Below are 18509 nucleotides of genomic sequence, written 5' to 3'. Positions count from 1 at the left end.
ACTATATACTAAAATAGTGGCATACGAAGTTAGGTCCCCCGCCAAAGGATGTGGAATTGTTAGAAGGGAGCTGGGAGATCTCAGAACCCCAGAGATGAGTACCTAAATGACCCCCAGTGACCAGGAGAGCAGAGGTAAGTTACCTGGTCTTCTCAAAGACTAACAAGGGGACTTGCAAAAGGAACTTTTCAAGGACAGGACCAGTCCAGTGGAACCCAACTGTGGATTTCAGATGAAGAGAACCTGCAAAAAGAAGGGGAGACAGCCCAGTCCACGTAGGAGCAATCAGGTGGGGGAGGAGCCACTACCCACCATTCCTTGAATGAAGATCCAGGACAACGGTGGATGATGAAGGCCAGCTGTGGAGGCCAGGAGCTGAAGACGTGTCCCTGAAGTCGTGCAGAAGCTGTCCCACTCTGGTCGTCAGGTCAGTGGTCAGGACCACCAACAAGACTTACCAACAGCAAATCCGCCCAGAAGAGGATTTGCAGAGCTGAAGAGGACCAGTAAGGAGTCTGGACTGACCCACCGCAGTCTGGGGAGCCAGCAGAAGCAGTCGTGATGGACTGGTTTCTCTTCTAGGGGATCCTCATCAATAGTCCTAAACATTGAATATTCCCACCCCCGTGCGGGGACCCCGGAGCATATATAAAATACACACCTGTATAAGTATGAAATATACAAGAAAAATATATTATTTTTTTTAGTAGACAATTTTCATACCAAATACATGCATACATGTGCATAACAGCAATGCAGACTATACTGATAAACAGGCTAAAATGCTTTATTTCTATGGAGTTTTTATTTTTTTTAAACACTTTCTTATAAAATTACAAGAAAAAACTTTCCAAAGCCCCATAGCTGGGCCCAGGAAAAGAAGCACTAGCAACATCTGTGAAAAAAGAGAAAAAACTAAATTGAAAACAATAGAGCATTATTAGGTAATAGGCTGCATGCAGGTTAATACAGTAGAACCACAAAATTTGGCACTGTGCCTTTAAGACCCTGACCACCTCCAGTATCCCACCATGCCTCATGGGTGAAGGAGAGGTGACAGTTGGTTCACAGTTAGGTCAGTTCTTTTTTCCGGCTTCTTCTGAGCTCTCAATTTTTCTGGGTTTTTTTCACAGAAAAATATTCAAAAGCAGTGTTTTTCTATCTTCACTCAACGTTTTTCACTTTTGTCTGAGTGAGGGGATTTTTTCCTGACTGGAAAATGCCTTCTCTTTTTGTGAAGTGCCCTTCCTGTGGGAAGGAGGAGGCCCAGTCTGATCCACAATCTCTCTGTATTGTGTGTTTGCCTCAGAGCTACTTCCCTGACACATGCAGACACTGCAAGAACATGTCAAAAAGGACTCTGAAAGACAGAGAGAAAATCAGGCTTCATGGTCTTCATGAGAGGCAGAAAACTTCGTCCTCTTCACTTCCCAGGCAGTCAACAAGCCATTCTCAGGAGAGACAGGCTAGATCGACGTCAGCTGGTAAGAAGGTTCCTGTCTGTTCCCCGTCAACGTCCTCGCTGCCACCGTCGCATCGTCACAGATCGCCGTCAATGGCGACCCGACCGACGTCGATGGATACGACGTCGAAGGTGCATAGCCATCATAAGAGCAGATCTCCGTCGACGGCAACCCACCGATCGACGTCGAGCCAGCACCGCCGTGCTCATACGCCGTCGAAGGCCTCACATCCCTTGACGGCACGGAAGACGACGTCGATCGCCTCAACGGCGAGAGCAGAGACTTCCGTCGTCAGCGGCCCATTACTCGACCGCGAAGCATACGACGTCGAGCCGATCACATTCGAGGGACCACCGGTCACCGTCGAGGCGCTAGACGTCGAGACCTGAGCAGTCCATGGTAATTTCTTCGACGCCGGTACACCTTTCGACGTCAAGACAGGTGCTGCCTATCCCTCAAGGGGAAGAGCTTCAGCAACCACCGGCTGACAAGAACGTCACTCCAACAAGTCCAGTGGTCTCCATAAGGAGTGGATCAACTAGGCGGTCGAGGGCCGCATCGTCTGGGCACATCTCGCCCATAAACCTATCTCCAAGGTGGTTGGAGAGTCTGAACAAAACGCCTGCTTCTCCAGACTCTCAATACTCGCAAATGTATTCACCATTGGCTTCTCTCCCGAGGACACCATCGCCAACGGCGCGTACAGAACGGGCTCGTTCTTCGTCTCGCCAGTCTGCCACTAGGCCTCGGCGCACTACAACAAGATCTAGGAGCAGGTCACGCTCCCAGAGAAGATCAAGATCGCGCCGTCACAGAAGGTCTCCTTCTTGGTCCACATCGTTGGGGTCTTCAGTAAGAGGTTACTCCCCGACTCTGACGGATTCTCCACCAACTAGAGTTTCCCCAGTGGACGACATCACAACTTTCAACGAGGTTCTTCTCAGGGGAGCACAAAAGCTGAATATTGATGTCCCGGAACCTTCAACCTCCTCGTCGGTAATCTTTGAAACCCTGCAACACAGGGCGGTTTCAAAGAAATTGTTACCGCTTGTGCCTGGTCTTCTCCAACCAACCATGGAGACTTTTTTAACACCAGCAAACCTCCGTTCAGCTCCCGGTAGGATCTTAAAGAAGTACAAGCCCCCGATCAAGATCCTTTGTTTCTCAGGGCTGATCCACCACCAGACTCGGTCATATTGGCCGCAGCCCGTAAGACGCATTCAGTGGCGTCATCCTCTACGGTTCCACCGGACAAGGAGAGTAGACACCTGGACTCTCTGGGGAGGAAGATGTGTGGCACGGCGGCGTCGATGATGGTCTCCAGCGCCTCTGCGCTCCTAGGCAGATATGATCGGTCACTCTGGGATTCGCTGAGCAGGTTTTCAGAAAAGCTTCCTGGAGAGGACAGGCAGGATTTTCAGGAGGGAAGTCTGGTGTCCAATCAGATCATCAGTGCAGCAGCAGATGGTGCAGATTTGGCAGCACATGGTTACGCGCATGGGGTTTGTGCGAGAAGAGCTTCCTGGCTGAGACTCACAGGATTAAAGCAGGAAGCACAGCAGTCTATCTTGAATCTTCCGTTTAACGGAAACTCGCTATTTGGAACCCACACGGATGATGAGATGGCGCGTATGAAGGCGGAGGTTGACACCATGAGGGCTGTGGGCCTCGAGAGGAGGAAAGACTTCAGGCGAAGGTATAGGCCTTACGACAGGCACCCGTTCCAACAGAGGGTTCAAACCCTTCATTGGTCCCAGAGACCACAACAGAAACAAGGGTGTCCCCTCTTCCAAAAACAACAAGTGGTGGACGGAATGCTGAACATTGTCAAACATTCACCCCCAGTACAGTGATCTGGGCCTAAATCCATAGTTTTTTTGCTGCCAATGCCATTCCAGTTTGGACCCAGCCATATGCACTTGTTGTTTTGGCTTTGTTGCCCTAAGTGGGAAGGGTATGCCCAGACGTGGGTCCCGTGCTTCCCATGCCACTGGATTCAAGCTAGCCTGGCTGATGAGGGGTGAAACCCCGAAACCGGTCCCAGGATGCTTGTTTCCGGTCCAGTGAGGACCTGGCTTGGCAGTTCGGTCTGGACTGTTCCCATGAGAAACAGGGTCAAGACTGATTTGCATATGGCTGGGTCCAAACTGGGGTGGCATGGTGAGCAAAAGAACGATGGATTAAACCCAGATCTATGACTGGGGGTGAGTGTTTGACAATGTTCAGCATTCCGTCCGTCACTTGTTTTTGCTTTGTCCCCTCTTCCAGTCTCGCAAAGCCACAAGAGACCGAGGGTCAAGCAGACCTCAGCATTCTACCCCCAAAGCCCCTGCAAAACAATGAGGATTCGCTTCCCTTAGCACCGTACACCACTCCGGTTGGGGGAAGTATCACAGCGTTCATTCACAAGTGGCATGGCATAACAAAAGACAAATGGTGTGCTGAACATTGTAGAGAGTGGATACTCTCTTCTTTTCCGGCAACCTCCTCCTCTCTTGCCACCAACCAAATCCAGACCTGCTCACATGAGATTACGCAAAGAGGTTCATTCTCTGTTACAGAAAAAGGCGATAGAAAAGGTTCCAGTTGCTCAAAGAGGACAGGGGGTGTACTCCCTCTATTTTCTAGTAGCAAAGAAGGGTCAGAAGGAGTTTTCAGACCGATTCTAGACTTGAGGCTGCTGAACAAATACATAAGGAACCAAAAGTTCAGGATGCTGGCTCTTCACCAGATTTTCCCTCAACTGCATCGAGGAGACTGGATGTGCTCCATAGATCTGCAAGATTCGTATTTTCATATCCCAATCATTCCCAAGCATCGGAAATTCCTACGATTTGTGATAGCCTCCCAACACTATCAGTTCAAGGTGCTTCCTTTCGGCCTAAAATCTGCTCTCGCGCATTCTACAAGTGTGTAGTAACGGTAGCGGCGCATTTAAGGAAGCAGAAAATCTTCATTTATCTATACCTAGACGACTGACTACTGAAAGCCTCCTCTCCGGAACAGGCGAAAGACCATCTGGACATTGTGCTCAGTGTCTTCCGATCCCTAGGTCTGCAGGTCAACTTTCAAAAGTCCACCCTCATCCCAACACAAACCCTCCACTACCTGGGAGCTATACTGAATACAGAGCTCGAAGAGTGTATCCTTCGGAGGAACAACTGTTATCAATAAGGAGGAAGTGTCAAGACCTTCTGGGTTCCCCCGCGCCTACGGCCCGTCAGGTGACCTCTGTTGGGCGCTCCATGGCCTCTTGCATTTTCATTGTCCTGAACGCCAGATTGCATATGAGACCTCTTCAAGAGGTTCTGGAGGAAAACTGGAATCAACACACAGGCCACTGGGAGGACAAAATGCTTCTTCCGGTAGGAGCGCAGCAATCATTACGATGGTGGATGCGCAGACATCCCCTGTCAGTAGGAGTTCCTTTTCATCAGCCACTCCCGTCCGACACTCTGGTAACGGATGCATTGCTTCAGGGCTGGGGAGCTCATCTGGGTTCCCTCCAAGCTCAGGGCTTGTGGCCCAACAAAGAGAGGTCGTACCATATCAATCTGCTGGCGCTCAGAGCGGTCCATCTGGCTCTCAAATCATTTGCTCCATCGATTCAGGGAAAGTCTCTCCTGGTGCAGACGGACAATACGATGACAATGTATTATCTGAACAAGCAAGGAGGGACGAGATCCCGGCCCCTCTCTCGGGAATCTCAAGCCATTTGGCATTGGCTCATAGCGAGGGGAAATGTCTCTTACAGCGATTCACCTCCCAGGGCACCAAAACGTGGAGGCGGACTTCCTAAGCAGAACCCTTGGACGCCCACGATTGGGTTCTTCACGACGACGTCGTCGAAGACATCTTCGTTTAATGGGGTCAGCCTCAGATCTGTTTGCAGACGAGGTAAACAAAAAATGCCCAGACTTCGCGTCCAGTTTCTACCGTCCGGGGGTCTCAAGGGAATGCCCTGTTGATCAACTGGTCAGGGATATTTCTCTACGCCTTTCCACCGATTCCCCTCATACCAGCGGTGATAAACAAGCTCTACAGATCCAACACCAGAATGATTCTCATAGCCCCGCAATGGCCTCGTCAGTTCTGGTACACGGATCTCCTAAACCTATCAGAACAACCGCACAAGAGGCTGCCGTGCAGACCGGATCTCCTTTGCAGGCTGGGAGGCAAGATTCTTCACCCCAACCTTCCCTCTCTGAGCTTGACGGCATGGCTCCTGAATTCCTGCAGTATGGGCATCTAGGGCTCTCGCAGGAATGCATGAACATCTTAAAGGAGTCCAGAAGGCCTTCCACGCTGCGCTCTTACGCGTTCAAGTGGAAGAGATTCTACATATGGTGTCGTCAGCAGGGTCAGAATCCTATTCTTGCTCAGGAGGATGTCATATTGTCTTACCTGCTCCATCTGCCATTACAGCGTATCGTAAGTCACCTTCTCAGGAGTCCTTCTTTACAATGCCAGTAGTCAAGGATTTCTTAGAAGGTTTTAAGAAAGTTTTTCCACCCATTCGAAAACCCTCACCTCCATGGGAACTGAACATAGTATTATCTAGACTCATGGGCCCTCCTTTTGAGCCTATCCACAAAGTTTCTTTACAACATCTTACGTGGAAGACCGCTTTTCTCGTAGCCATTACTTTGGCGAGGAGGGTCAGTGAGATTCAAGCTTTGTCCTCCAAGGAACCGTACACGTTTTTTCATGGAAATAGTCGTTTTAAGAACTCATCCATCATTCTTACGAAAGGTGGTGTCGGATTTTCACATCAATCAGACTATATCACTACCAACTTTTTTCCCCAATCCGGGTACTCCAGCGGAGAAAGCATTGCACTCCCTGGATTTGAAAAGAGTACTAAAATTCTACCTGGATAAGACCAAATTGATTAGACGATCTCACCACCTGTTTGTAAATACGGACATATGAGAACAGGCGATGCAGCCTCAAAACGAACAATATCTAGATTAATAGTTTCATGTATTGTTACTGCATGTCAATTGGCTAACAAACAGTTATTGGCTAGGCCTAAGGCTCATTCGACAAGAGGAAAAGCGGCTACTGCTGCCTCCTTAATAATGTGCCAATCTCTGAAATATGTAAGGCTGCTACATGGAAATCTGTACATAAATTTACTAGGCATTACTGTTTGGACTCCGATGCCAGAGCGGACGCCCAAGTTGGGCAGGCGTCTCTGAGAAATTTGTTTGCATAGTGTATGTCTTTTTCCTGCACTTCTATTAGACAGTCCGCAGAGATAAGGGATGGGCTTGCTAATCTATTCAATGTTTGACTATTGATGAGGATCCCCTAGAAGAGGAGGATAAGTTACTTACCTGTAAATCCTAGTTCTCTTCCAGGGGTATCCTCATCAAAGTCATAAACAACCCACCCTCCTCCCCGGACGTAAGTCTGCTAGAAGTGCAGGACAGACCATCTATCTAATATGCAGGATGTGTTGTCACCGTAAACAAGTACGGACCTAACTGTGAACCAACTGTCACCTCTCCTTCACCCCTGAGGCATGGTGGGATACTGGAGGTGCTCAGGGTCTTAAAGGCACGGTGCCAAATTTTGTGGTTCTACTGTATTAACCTGCATGCAGCCTATTAGCTAATAATGCTCTATTGTTTTCAATGTAGTTTTTTCTCTTTTTTCACAGATGTTGCTAGTGCTTCTTTTCCTGGGCCCAGCTATGGGGCTTTGGAAAGGTTTTTCGTTTTTTCTTGTAATTTTATAAGAGTGTTTAAAAAAAAAGACAAAAAAAAAAAAAACATAGAAATAAATCATTTTAGCCTGTTTATCAGTATAGTCTGCATTGCTGTTATGCACATGTATGCATGAATTTGGTATGAAAATTGTCTACTAAAAAAAATATATTTTTCTTGTATATTTCATACTTATACATGTGTGTATTTTATATATGCTCCGGGGTCCCCGCACGGGGCGGGAATATTCAATATTTATGACTGATGAGGATACCCCTGGAAGAGAACTAGGATTTACAGGTAAGTAACTTATCCTAGTGGTCCCCTTTCCTTTGTGTGGTTTTGCGCCAGAGAAGGTACCAGGATCCCTGGACTGGTGCAAACCGGATTATGCAAGGAGGACACCAAATGTGCCCTTAAAAGCAAGCGGGTGGCGTGGGGAGACTACCCCTCTTGAGCCTATTTCCAAGGGAGAGGGTGTTGCATCCCCTCTTTCGCAGGAAATCCTTTTGTTCTGCCTTGCCCTGCTTGGGCTGGGCAAGCAGCAGGAGGGCACAAACCTGTCTGAGGGACTGCAGCAGTGAGTGCTGCCTGCAAACCCGGCAAGACTGCTAGGAGGAATACTGGGTGGGTGGGTCCTCTAAGGACCCCCCAGAGTGCATGGAATCACACCACCAATACTGGCATTAGTATTGTGGTATATGTAGGAAAGTACCATCTTGCCTGGCATGTTACCCCCATTTTTCACTGTATATATGTTGTTTTAGTTGTATGTGTCACTGGGACCCTGGTAACCCAGGGCCCCAGTGCTCATAAGTGTGCCTGAATGTGTTACCTGTGTAGTGACTAACTGTCTCACTGAGGCTCTGCTAATCAGAACCTCAGTGGTTATGCTCTCTCATTTCTTTCCAAATTGTCACTGACAGGCTAGTGACCATTTTTACCAATTTACATTGGCTTACTGGAACACCCTTATAATTCCCTAGTATATGGTACTGAGGTACCCAGGGTATTGGGATTCCAGGAGATCCCTATGGGCTGCAGCATTTCTTTTGCCACCCATAGGGAGCTCTGACAATTCTTACACAGGCCTGCCACTGCAGCCTGAGTGAAATAACGTCCACGTTATTTCACAGCCATTTTACACTGCACTTAAGTAACTTACAAGTCACCTATATGTCTAACCTTTACCTGGTAAAGGTTAGGTGCAAAGTTACTTAGTGTGAGGGCACCCTGGCACTAGCCAAGGTGCCCCCACATTGTTCAGAGCCAATTCACTGAACTTTGTGAGTGCGGGGACACCATTACACGCGTGCACTACATATAGGTCACTACCTATATGTAGCTTCACCATGGTAACTCCGAATATGGCCATGTAACATGTCTATGATCATGGAATTGCCCCCTCTATGCCATCCTGGCATTGTTGGTACAATTCCATGATCCCAGTGGTCTGTAGCACAGACCCTGGTACTGCCAGACTGCCCTTCCTGGGGTTTCACTGCAGCTGCTGCTGCTGCCAACCCCTCAGACAGGCAGCTGCCCTCCTGGGGTCCAGCCAGGCCTGGCCCAGGATGGCAGAACAAAGAACTTCCTCTGAGAGAGGGTGTGACACCCTCTCCCTTTGGAAAATGGTGTGAAGGCAGGGGAGGAGTAGCCTCCCCCAGCCTCTGGAAATGCTTTGTTGGGCACAGATGTGCCCAATTCTGCATAAGCCAGTCTACACCGGTTCAGGGACCCCTTAGCCCCTGCTCTGGCGCGAAACTGGACAAAGGAAAGGGGAGTGACCACTCCCCTGACCTGCACCTCCCCTGGGAGGTGTCCAGAGCTCCTCCAGTGTGCTCCAGACCTCTGCCATCTTGGAAACAAAGGTGCTGCTGGCACACTGGACTGCTCTGAGTGGCCAGTGCCACCAGGTGACGTCAGAGACTCCTGCTGATAGGCTCCTTCAGGTGTTAGTAGCCTTTCCTCTCTCCTAGGTAGCCAAACCCTCTTTTCTGGCTATTTAGGGTCTCTGTCTCTGGGGAAACTTTAGATAACGAATGCATGAGCTCAGCCGAGTTCCTCTGCATCTCTCTCTTCACCTTCTGATAAGGAATCGACCGCTGACAGCGCTGGAAGCCTGCAAACCTGCAACATAGTAGCAAAGACGACTACTGCAACTCTGTAACGCTGATCCTGCCGCCTTCTCGACTGAATTCCTGCTTGTGCATGCTGTGGGGGTAGCCTGCCTCCTCTCTGCACCAGAAGCTCCTAAGAAATCTCCCGTGGGTCGACGGAATCTTCCCCCTGCAACCGCAGGCACCAAAAAGCTGCATCACCGGTCCCTTGGGTCTCCTCTCAGCACGACGAGCGAGGTCCCTCGAATCCAGCGACTCTGTCCAAGTGACCCCCACAGTCCAGTGACTCTTCAGTCCAAGTTTGGTGGAGGTAAGTCCTTGCCTCACCTCGCTGGGCTGCATTGCTGGGAACCGCGACTTTGCAGCTACTCCGGCCCCTGTGCACTTCCGGCGGAAATCCTTCGTGCACAGCCAAGCCTGGGTCCACGGCACTCTAACCTGCATTGCACGACTTTCTAAGTTGGTCTCCGGCGACGTGGGACTCCTTTGTGCAACTTCGGCGAGCACCGTTTCACGCATCCTCGTAGTGCCTGTTTCTGGCACTTCTCCGGGTGCTACCTGCTTCAGTGAGGGCTCTTTGTCTTGCTCGACGTCCCCTCTCTCTGCAGGTCCAATTTGCGACCTCCTGGGCCCCAGCAGCGTCCAAAAACGCCAAACGCACGATTTGCGTGTAGCAAGGCTTGTTGGCGTCCTTCCGGCGGGAAAACACTTCTGCACGACTCTCCAAGGCGAGAGGGATCCGTCCACCAAAGGGGAAGTCTCTAGCCCTTTTCGTTCCTGCAGAAACCTCAGCTTCTTCTGTCCAGTCGAAGCTTCTTTGCACCCGCAGCTGGCATTTCCTGGGCATCTGCCCATCTCCGACTTGCTTGTGACTTTTGGACTTGGTCCCCTTGTTCCACAGGTACCCTAGATTGGAAATCCACAGTTGTTGCATTGCTGGTTTGTGTCTTTCCTGCATTATTCCTCTAACACGACTCTTTTGTCCTTAGGGGAACTTTAGTGCACTTTGCACTCACTTTTCAGGGTCTTGGGGAGGGTTATTTTTCTAACTCTCACTATTTTCTAATAGTCCCAGCGACCCTCTACAAGGTCACATAGGTTTGGGGTCCATTCGTGGTTCGCATTCCACTTTTGGAGTATATGGTTTGTGTTGCCCCTATCCCTATGTTTCCCCATTGCATCCTATTGTAACTATACATTGTTTGCACTGTTTTCTAAGACTATACTGCATATTTTTGCTATTGTGTATATATATCTTGTGTATATTTCCTATCCTCTCACTGAGGGTACACTCTAAGATACTTTGGCATATTGTCATAAAAATAAAGTACCTTTATTTTTAGTATAACTGTGTATTGTGTTTTCTTATGATATTGTGCATATGACACTAAGTGGTACTGTAGTAGCTTCACACGTCTCCTAGTTTAGCCTAAGCTGCTCTGCTAAGCTACCATTATCTATCAGCCTAAGCTGCTAGACACCCTATACACTAATAAGGGATAACTGGGCCTGGTGCAAGGTGCAAGTACCCCTTGGTACTCACTACAAGCCAGTCCAGCCTCCTACAGTATAATTCGGGCATGTTTGATTTAAAAAAAAAAAAAAAAAAAAAAAAAAAAAACATGCCTTGGTTCGGATTTAACATTATTGTAGGAAAGTGCCATCTTTCTTGGCATGGTTACATCCATTTTCTGCCTGTTAGTGTTTTTGTGTTCACTGGGATCCTGCTCACCAGGACCCAAGTGATTATGCTCTCTGCTCTAAATTTGGTTGCTACTAACCTTTTCACCCCACAATTGGCATACTGGTGCCCCCATGTAAGTCCCTAGTATATGGTACATAGGTACCCAGGGCATTGGGGTTCCAGATGATCCCTACGGGCTGCAGGAGTTATTCTGCCACCCTTAGGGAGCCCATGCAGGGGGTTCTGCAGGCCTGCCTTTGCAGTCTGCGTGAACCGGGTGCACACACCCAGTTTCACTACAAGTCACTGTAGGAAAGTGCCACTGTTGGCATGGTTACCCCCACCTTTTGCCTAATATTGATGCCAAATTTGATTGAAATTGTGGTGGGATCCTGCTAACCAGGCCCCAGCACCAGTGTTCTTTCCTTAAAACTGTACCTTTGATTCCACAATTGGCACAGCCCTGCCATACAGTTAAGTCCCTTATAAAAAGGTACCCATGGTACCAAGGGCCCTGTGGCCAGGGAAGGTCTCTAAGGGCTGCAGCATGTATTAGGCTACCCCTTACTCAGCACATGCACACTGCCTTTGCAGCTTGTGTGTGCTGGTGGGGGGGGGCAAAGCCCCACTTTTGGCAGCATGTTTGGTGGGAAAATTAGGGAAAACAGGGAGGAGTGACTACTCCAGCCAGGACTACTCCTAAGGTGTCCAAAGCTGAGGTGACCCCCTCCTTGCAGAATCCTCCATCTTGGTTTGGAGGACAGGGACCAATAGGGATAGGAATGTGCCCCCCTCCCCAAAGGGAGTGGGCACACAGAGGGTGTATCTACCCTCTGGGACAGTGTGCATTGGCTACTGACCCCTAAAACCAGGACCACCCCTAAGGTGTCTAAATCTGAGGTGAGCCACCCCCCCCCCCCCCATCCCTGCAGAATCCTCCATCTTGGTTTGGAGGACAGGGACCAGGAGGGATAAGAATGTGCCCCCCTCCCCAAAGGGAGTGGGCACAAGGAGGGTGTAGCCAAGCTCAGGGACAGTAGCCTTTGGCTACTGCCCCCTGACCCCTAAAACGCCCCTAAATCTAGGATCTAAGGGCCTCCCTGAACCCAGCTCACCAGATTCCTGGTGACCTACAAGGTGAAGGACGACTGCTAAGCTGAAACCCCCAGCACAGAAGAAGGAAGATGACAACTGCTTTGGCCCCAGCTCTACCGGCCTGTCTCCTACTTCAAAGAACCTGCAACAAGACCAGCGACACGTCCAGCGGGCCCAGAAACCTCTGCCAACTCCAGAGGACAGCCCTGCATCCAAAAGGACCAAGAACTCCTGAGGACAGCAGGTCTGTCTAAAGAAACTACAACCAAGGACTCCCACCTCACTTTGAATGCCTGAGTCTTGACCCCTGTGCACCTGAGGCCCACGGCCCGTGTCCAGGTGGTCCACCCAGAAAGAGTGGGACCCCAGGCGATTGCGAGCAAGTGCCCACCCTGGATTGACCTCTCCACCCCTCCACGATGATGCCTGCAGAGCGAATCCTGAGGACCCCCCTGACCGCGAAGCTCCAGACGAAGATAACAGATGCCTAGGAACACACTGCAGCTACAGCCCCCAGGCCTTAGAGAAACCGACACCCGGTGCACCTACATTAAGCAGGGCGCCCTCCTCCCTGTCTGACCAGTGCTGTGCCCAAAACACCCCCCTGACCCTGCCTGCAGACTGAGTGACCCCGGGTTCTCCTCATAGACCAGCATTGGAAACCCAGCGTCCCGTTTACACCCTGTACCTGGCCACCCCTGTGCTGCTGAGGGTTGTGTGTTTGGTGCCTACCTGTGGCCCCTCCAGTGCTCTTCTAATCCCCTCTTGGTCTGCCCTCCTAGCAGTGGGTACTTACCTGCAGGCAGGCCTGATTCCAAGTACCCCCTTTCTCCATAGGAGCCTACGTTAAATTTGCTTAACTTTGACCTCTGTACCCAGCTGGCCCCGTGTTGCTGGTGGTGGGTGTTTGGGATTAACTTGAACCCTAACCGGTGGACTTCTTAAGACCCAGAGACTGAAACTGTAAGTGTTCTACTTACCGGTAAGACAACCTAACATTTCTTCCCCGCCCCCAGGAACTGTTTCTGAAAATTGCTGTGTCCATTTTTAAAACAGATTATTTGCAATATTTCAAAAACTGTATTACTTACCTATTTCAAACAAAGTACTGTTGATACCTGTGTGAAATATGAAACTTTTAAGGTACTTACTTGCAGCTTGAATCTTGTGATTTTAAAAATAAATTAAGAAAATATATTTTTACAATAGAAAATCCATTGGTCTGGAGTTAAGTCATTGAGTGTGTGCTTCTTTTTTTCTGTGTACACCCTTTGATAAACCTAACTGCTCGACCACACTACCACAGTAGAGAGCATTAGTATTATCTACTTGCCTTCTGTTAAGCATGTGGGGAACCCCTGGACTCTGTGCACACTATATGTACAGTCACTGCACCAAGTCACTAAGTCACCCCTATGGTAGGCCCTCTCAGCCCAGAGGGCAGGGTGCAGGTACCTGTGTGTGAGGGCAACCCTGCACTAGCAGAGGTGCCCCCACGTACTCCAGCCTCATTTTACTGGACTTTGTGAGTGCAGGGACACCATTTTATATATGTACCGGACATAGGTCACTACCTATGTCCAGCTACTTAATGGTAACTCAGAACCTGGGCATGTTTGGTATCAAACATGTTGTGATCATACCCCAGTAAAGATGCAAGTATTGTAAGTATGATCCCATGCCCTCTGGGGCCTCCTTACAGAACTCCCAGCATCGCTACCACTAGTCTTACAGGGTTTTCACGGCCAGCTGCTGCCACCCCTCAGATGGGTTTCTGCCCTCCTGCTGCTTTATCTGATCAAGCCCAGGAAAGCAGAAGAAAGGATTTCCTTTGGGAGAGGGAGGTAACACCCTCTCCCTTTGGAAGTAGGTGTGACTGGCTTGGGAGGGGTAGCCTCCCCAAACCACTGGCTTTGCTTTGAAGGGCTCATTTGGTGCCCTCTGTGCATAAACCAGGGCACACTGGTTCAGGGGCCCCCAGTCCCTGCTCTGGTGCCAAACTGAACAATGGAAAGTGGAGTGACCACTCCCCTGTCCATCACCACCCCAGAGATGGTGCCCAGAGCTCCTCCACAGGGTCCCTGGGTTCTGCCATCTTGATTCCAAGGATGACCGGGATCTCTGGGCGCATCTGAGTGGCCAGGCAGGTGACTTCAGAGGCACCCTCTAATAGGTAGTTACCTAGGTAGTGTGACCAAGCTCCTCTTTGGGCTACATAGGGTCCTCCTCTGGGGTGGGTCCTCAGATTCGACTTGCAAGATGCCATCAGGACTCCTCTGCAACCTCTGCTTTGACTTCTGGCCTCCGGAACTGCGACTGGACCCTCCAGGAACCTACAATCTGCAGATCCACAAGGAAGATTCTTCAGCAAAATTGTATCCAGAATTCCTGCCAGCTTTGCAACATTACCCCAGCTGTGGAACCTCTGAAGACTGTGACTCGTCAGCCTGCACAAGAAGAAGGAATTTCCATTGGGGTGATGGCACTACTCCCCTGTAGCTACAGGTACCTGGCTGCAACGAAGACAGGCTGTGTGGATTTCCCCTCAGTTTCACTCCAGTGTGGGTTATCTGCATCCATCGGGAACTCTTCTCTGGCTCCAGGGCTGCAGTGCTGACCTTTTCCTCATCCATGTCGACCAACTCTTACAAGTACAGTTGGGTGGGTAGTAGCACCTACTCCTCCTGGACTCCTCTGTGACTCTTGGTCCCCTCACTCCAAAGGACTTCTTTCTTCAGGAATCCACCGCTGGTTTTCTTGCAGTCTTGTCTGGGTGTTATCTTTTTCTTCTTGTCCTCCGTTTTGAGTTGTTTGGGGGAAAATCCAGTGATATACCCTGCTTTCCTGGTCACTGGGGGGATACTGTCTTATTTACATCTGTGGTTTTCTAGTACTCCCAGCTCCCCTCTATACATTCTACTTACCTAGGTTAGGCTGCTGTGTTCGCATTCCATTTTTTATTATATGGTTTGTGCTCCCCCTAGGGTCACTATTGATTATTGCTATTTGCACTGTTTTCTAACCTTTTCTATGCCTATTTCTGATTACTAGTGTATATATTTAGTGAATTACTTACCTCCTATTGGAGGGTTGCCCTTCTAGTAATTTGTGGTATTGTGTTCCAAAAATAAAGTACCTTTATGGTTGTACACCTGAGTGTTTTCTTTCATGTGTGTAAGTACTGTGCAACTACAGTGGTATTGCATGAGCTTTGCATGTCTCCTAGATAAGCCTTGGCTGCTCATCCACCGGTACCTCTAGAGAGCCTGGCCTCTAGACACTGCTTACACTTGATTGAGAGGGGATACCTGGTATAAGATGTAAGTACCTTAGGTACCCACCACGCACAAGGCCTGTTTCCTACAACATTCTAAACTCATTTACCATTAAAATGGGTACTAATTGTCAATTGCTGTCCCTGCAGCTGAGCTTGACTGAAGCAGGTGTTAGGATGTTTGATATCTAGTGCGAAAAAGGCTAGGTCTTTCCCGATGCTTCTAGGGCTGTCCCATAGGTGATCCTGTGCTCCCTTTCCCATCTCCATCCACATTGAGACCACTGAGTGTAGGAAGTCAGTTGACCTATCAGCCATGTTTAGGTGAATCTTTTGACCTCATCACAGTTCTCTTGATAACCCCGATACCTCAGACATACCCCTTTGATCAGCAGTCTTACACACAATCCTAATACCTGCTTACACTCAAGACTCATTGTAATAGTATCTGAGTACACTAATAGCCCATGGAACCATACTCACTTGGCCCTTCACAGGGTTCCAACGAAAATGTGTTCACGTCAGGTAATGTTTTTCTAATATGGGAACTCAAATTCGAGTTGGGGATATAATAACCAGGGGAAAGCGTTTATTTTTCACTTTTGAGGGGAAACAAATGTGTTGAGGTATAAAATTGTTTTGGTACTTGATTTCAGGTCATCAAGAAAACAACAATTTTTGTTCTGTGAACATTAATATTGGCCCTGGTGACTGTGAGTGGTTTGTGGTTCCTGAGGCATATTGGAACGTTTTGAATGACTTCTGTGAAAAGTAAGTATTCTAACAAAAAAAATGTTGTTTGACAAATATGTGCTTGTTTTAGCTCGTGGTACCGTACAAAAATGTTGTGTGAAACGACCTCTCATTAGAGGCTTAACTAGACACTTTCACTGTGATAGATTTGTAAGGCACAGTTATTATAAAACATGAACCATATATAGTTTACGCCATAATTCACTTGATCTGATAGAGACTTCTAGCTGCACATTCCTTAATGTTTGAATTTCCCAGACGTCAAACTGGATCCAGAAACTTTTTGTATGAGCATCACCCCTGCGCTCCATTTGGTGGCTTTGTTCGGTTCCACGTGGCACAGTTGGCGCTGGAAGTGACATCACAGTCACGTACATAGGCATCAACCAGGCGCGCGGATGTCAGTTCTTTTCGCACCAGTTAGCGCTGATCCGGAGAAGAGCTACCCCTCTGTCTCTTTTTGACAGGCTTATTTCGTCATTTTGTCAACTCTTTTCAATTGTTGAGTGTAGGAAGTTGGCTCTGTATGTGCTATTTCAAAGTAAGGAATAGCATGCACAGAGTCCAAGGGTTCCCCTTAGAGGTAAAATAGTGGTAAAAATAGATAATACTAATGCTCTATTTTGTGGTAGTGTGGTCGAGCAGTAGGCTTATCCAAGGAGTAGTGTTAAGCATTTGTTGTACATACACATAGACAATAAATGAGGTACACACACTCAGAGACAAATCCAGCCAATAGGTTTTTGTATAGAAAAATATCTTTTCTTAGTTTATTTTAAGAACCACAGGTTCAAATTCTACATGTAATAGCTCATTCGAAAGGTATTGCAGGTAAGTACTTTAGGAACTTCAAATCATCAAAATTGCATGTATACTTTTCAAGTTATTTACAAATAGCTGTTTTAAAAGTGGACACTTAGTGCAATTTTCACAGTTCCTGGGGGAGGTAAGTTTTTGTTAGTTTTACCAGGTAAGTAGGACACTTACAGGGTTCAGTTCTTGGTCCAAGGTAGCCCACCGTTGGGGGTTCAGAGCAACCCCAAAGTCACCACACCAGCAGCTCAGGGCCGGTCAGGTGCAGAGTTCCAAGTGGTGCCCAAAACACATAGGCTAGAATGGAGAGAAGGGGGTGCCCCGGTTCCGGTCTGCTTGCAGGTAAGTACCCGCGTCTTCGGAGGGCAGACCAGGGGGGTTTTGTAGGGCACCGGGGGGGACACAAGTCCACACAGAAATTTCACCCTCAGCAGCGCGGGGGCGGCCGGGTGCAGTGTCGAAACAAGCGTCGGGTTTGTAATGGAAGTCAATGGGAGATCTAGGGATCTCTTCAGCGCTGCAGGCAGGCAAGGGGGGGGTTCCTCGGGGAAACCTCCACTTGGGCAAGGGAGAGGGACTCCTGGGGGTCACTCCTCCAGTGAAAGTCCGGTCCTTCAGGTCCTGGGGGCTGCGGGTGCAGGGTCTCTCCCAGGCGTCGGGACTTTAGGTTCAAAGAGTCGCGGTCAGGGGAAGCCTCGGGATTCCCTCTGCAGGCGGCGCTGTGGGGGCTCAGGGGGGACAGGTTTTGGTACTCACAGTATCAGAGTAGTCCTGGGGTCCCTCCTGAGGTGTTGGATCGCCACCAGCCGAGTCGGGGTCGCCGGGTGCCGTGTTGCAAGTCTCACGCCTTTTGCGGGGAGCTTGCAGGGTTCTTTAAAGCTGCTGGAAACAAAGTTGCAGCTTTTCTTGGAGCAGGTCCGCTGTCCTCGGGAGTTTCTTGTCTTTTCGAAGCAGGGGCAGTCCTCAGAGGATGTCGAGGTCGCTGGTCCCTTCGGAAGGCGTCGCTGGAGCAGGATCTTTGGAAGGCAGGAGACAGGCCGGTGAGTTTCTGGAGCCAAGGCAGTTGTCGTCTTCTGGTCTTCCGCTGCAGGGGTTTTCAGCTGGGCAGTCCTTCTTCTTGTTGCAGGAATCTCATTTTCTAGGGTTCAGGGTAGCCCTTAAATACTAAATTTAAGGGCGTGTTTAGGTCTGGGGGGTTAGTAGCCAATGGCTACTAGCCCTGAGGGTGGGTACACCCTCTTTGTGCCTCCTCCCAAGGGGAGGGGGTCACAATCCTAACCCTATTGGGGGAATCCTCCATCTGCAAGATGGAGGATTTCTAAAAGTTAGAGTCACCTCAGCTCAGGACACCTTAGGGGCTGTCCTGACTGGCCAGTGACTCCTCCTTGTTATTCTCATTATTTTCTCCGGCCTTGCCGCCAAAAGTGGGGCCTGGCCGGAGGGGGCGGGCAACTCCACTAGCTGGAGTGTCCTGCTGGGTTGGCACAAAGGAGGTGAGCCTTTGAGGCTCACCGCCAGGTGTGACAATTCCTGCCTGGGAGAGGTGTTAGCATCTCCACCCAGTGCAGGCTTTGTTACTGGCCTCAGAGTGACAAA

The 18509-nt window shown here is 49.3% G+C and overlaps 1 protein-coding gene across 2 annotated transcripts in view; it reads left to right on the top strand.

The window, feature by feature from the left end:
• KDM6A (lysine demethylase 6A) overlaps positions 1-18509 on the top strand; it is a 709557-nt gene that overhangs the window by 460277 nt on the left and 230771 nt on the right. For both annotated transcript variants that reach the window (XM_069204190.1, XM_069204189.1), the window contains one exon: positions 16004-16118. In XM_069204190.1, the coding sequence (XP_069060291.1) occupies positions 16004-16118 (115 nt within the window). The remainder of the gene's footprint in view (positions 1-16003; positions 16119-18509) is intronic.

This window comes from Pleurodeles waltl, chromosome 8, assembly GCF_031143425.1.
Source record: "Pleurodeles waltl isolate 20211129_DDA chromosome 8, aPleWal1.hap1.20221129, whole genome shotgun sequence".
In the NCBI taxonomy this organism is placed as follows: Eukaryota; Metazoa; Chordata; class Amphibia; order Caudata; family Salamandridae; genus Pleurodeles; species Pleurodeles waltl.
Note: the sequence above shows the minus strand (reverse complement) of the source record. Positions and strands in the feature narration are given on the sequence as shown.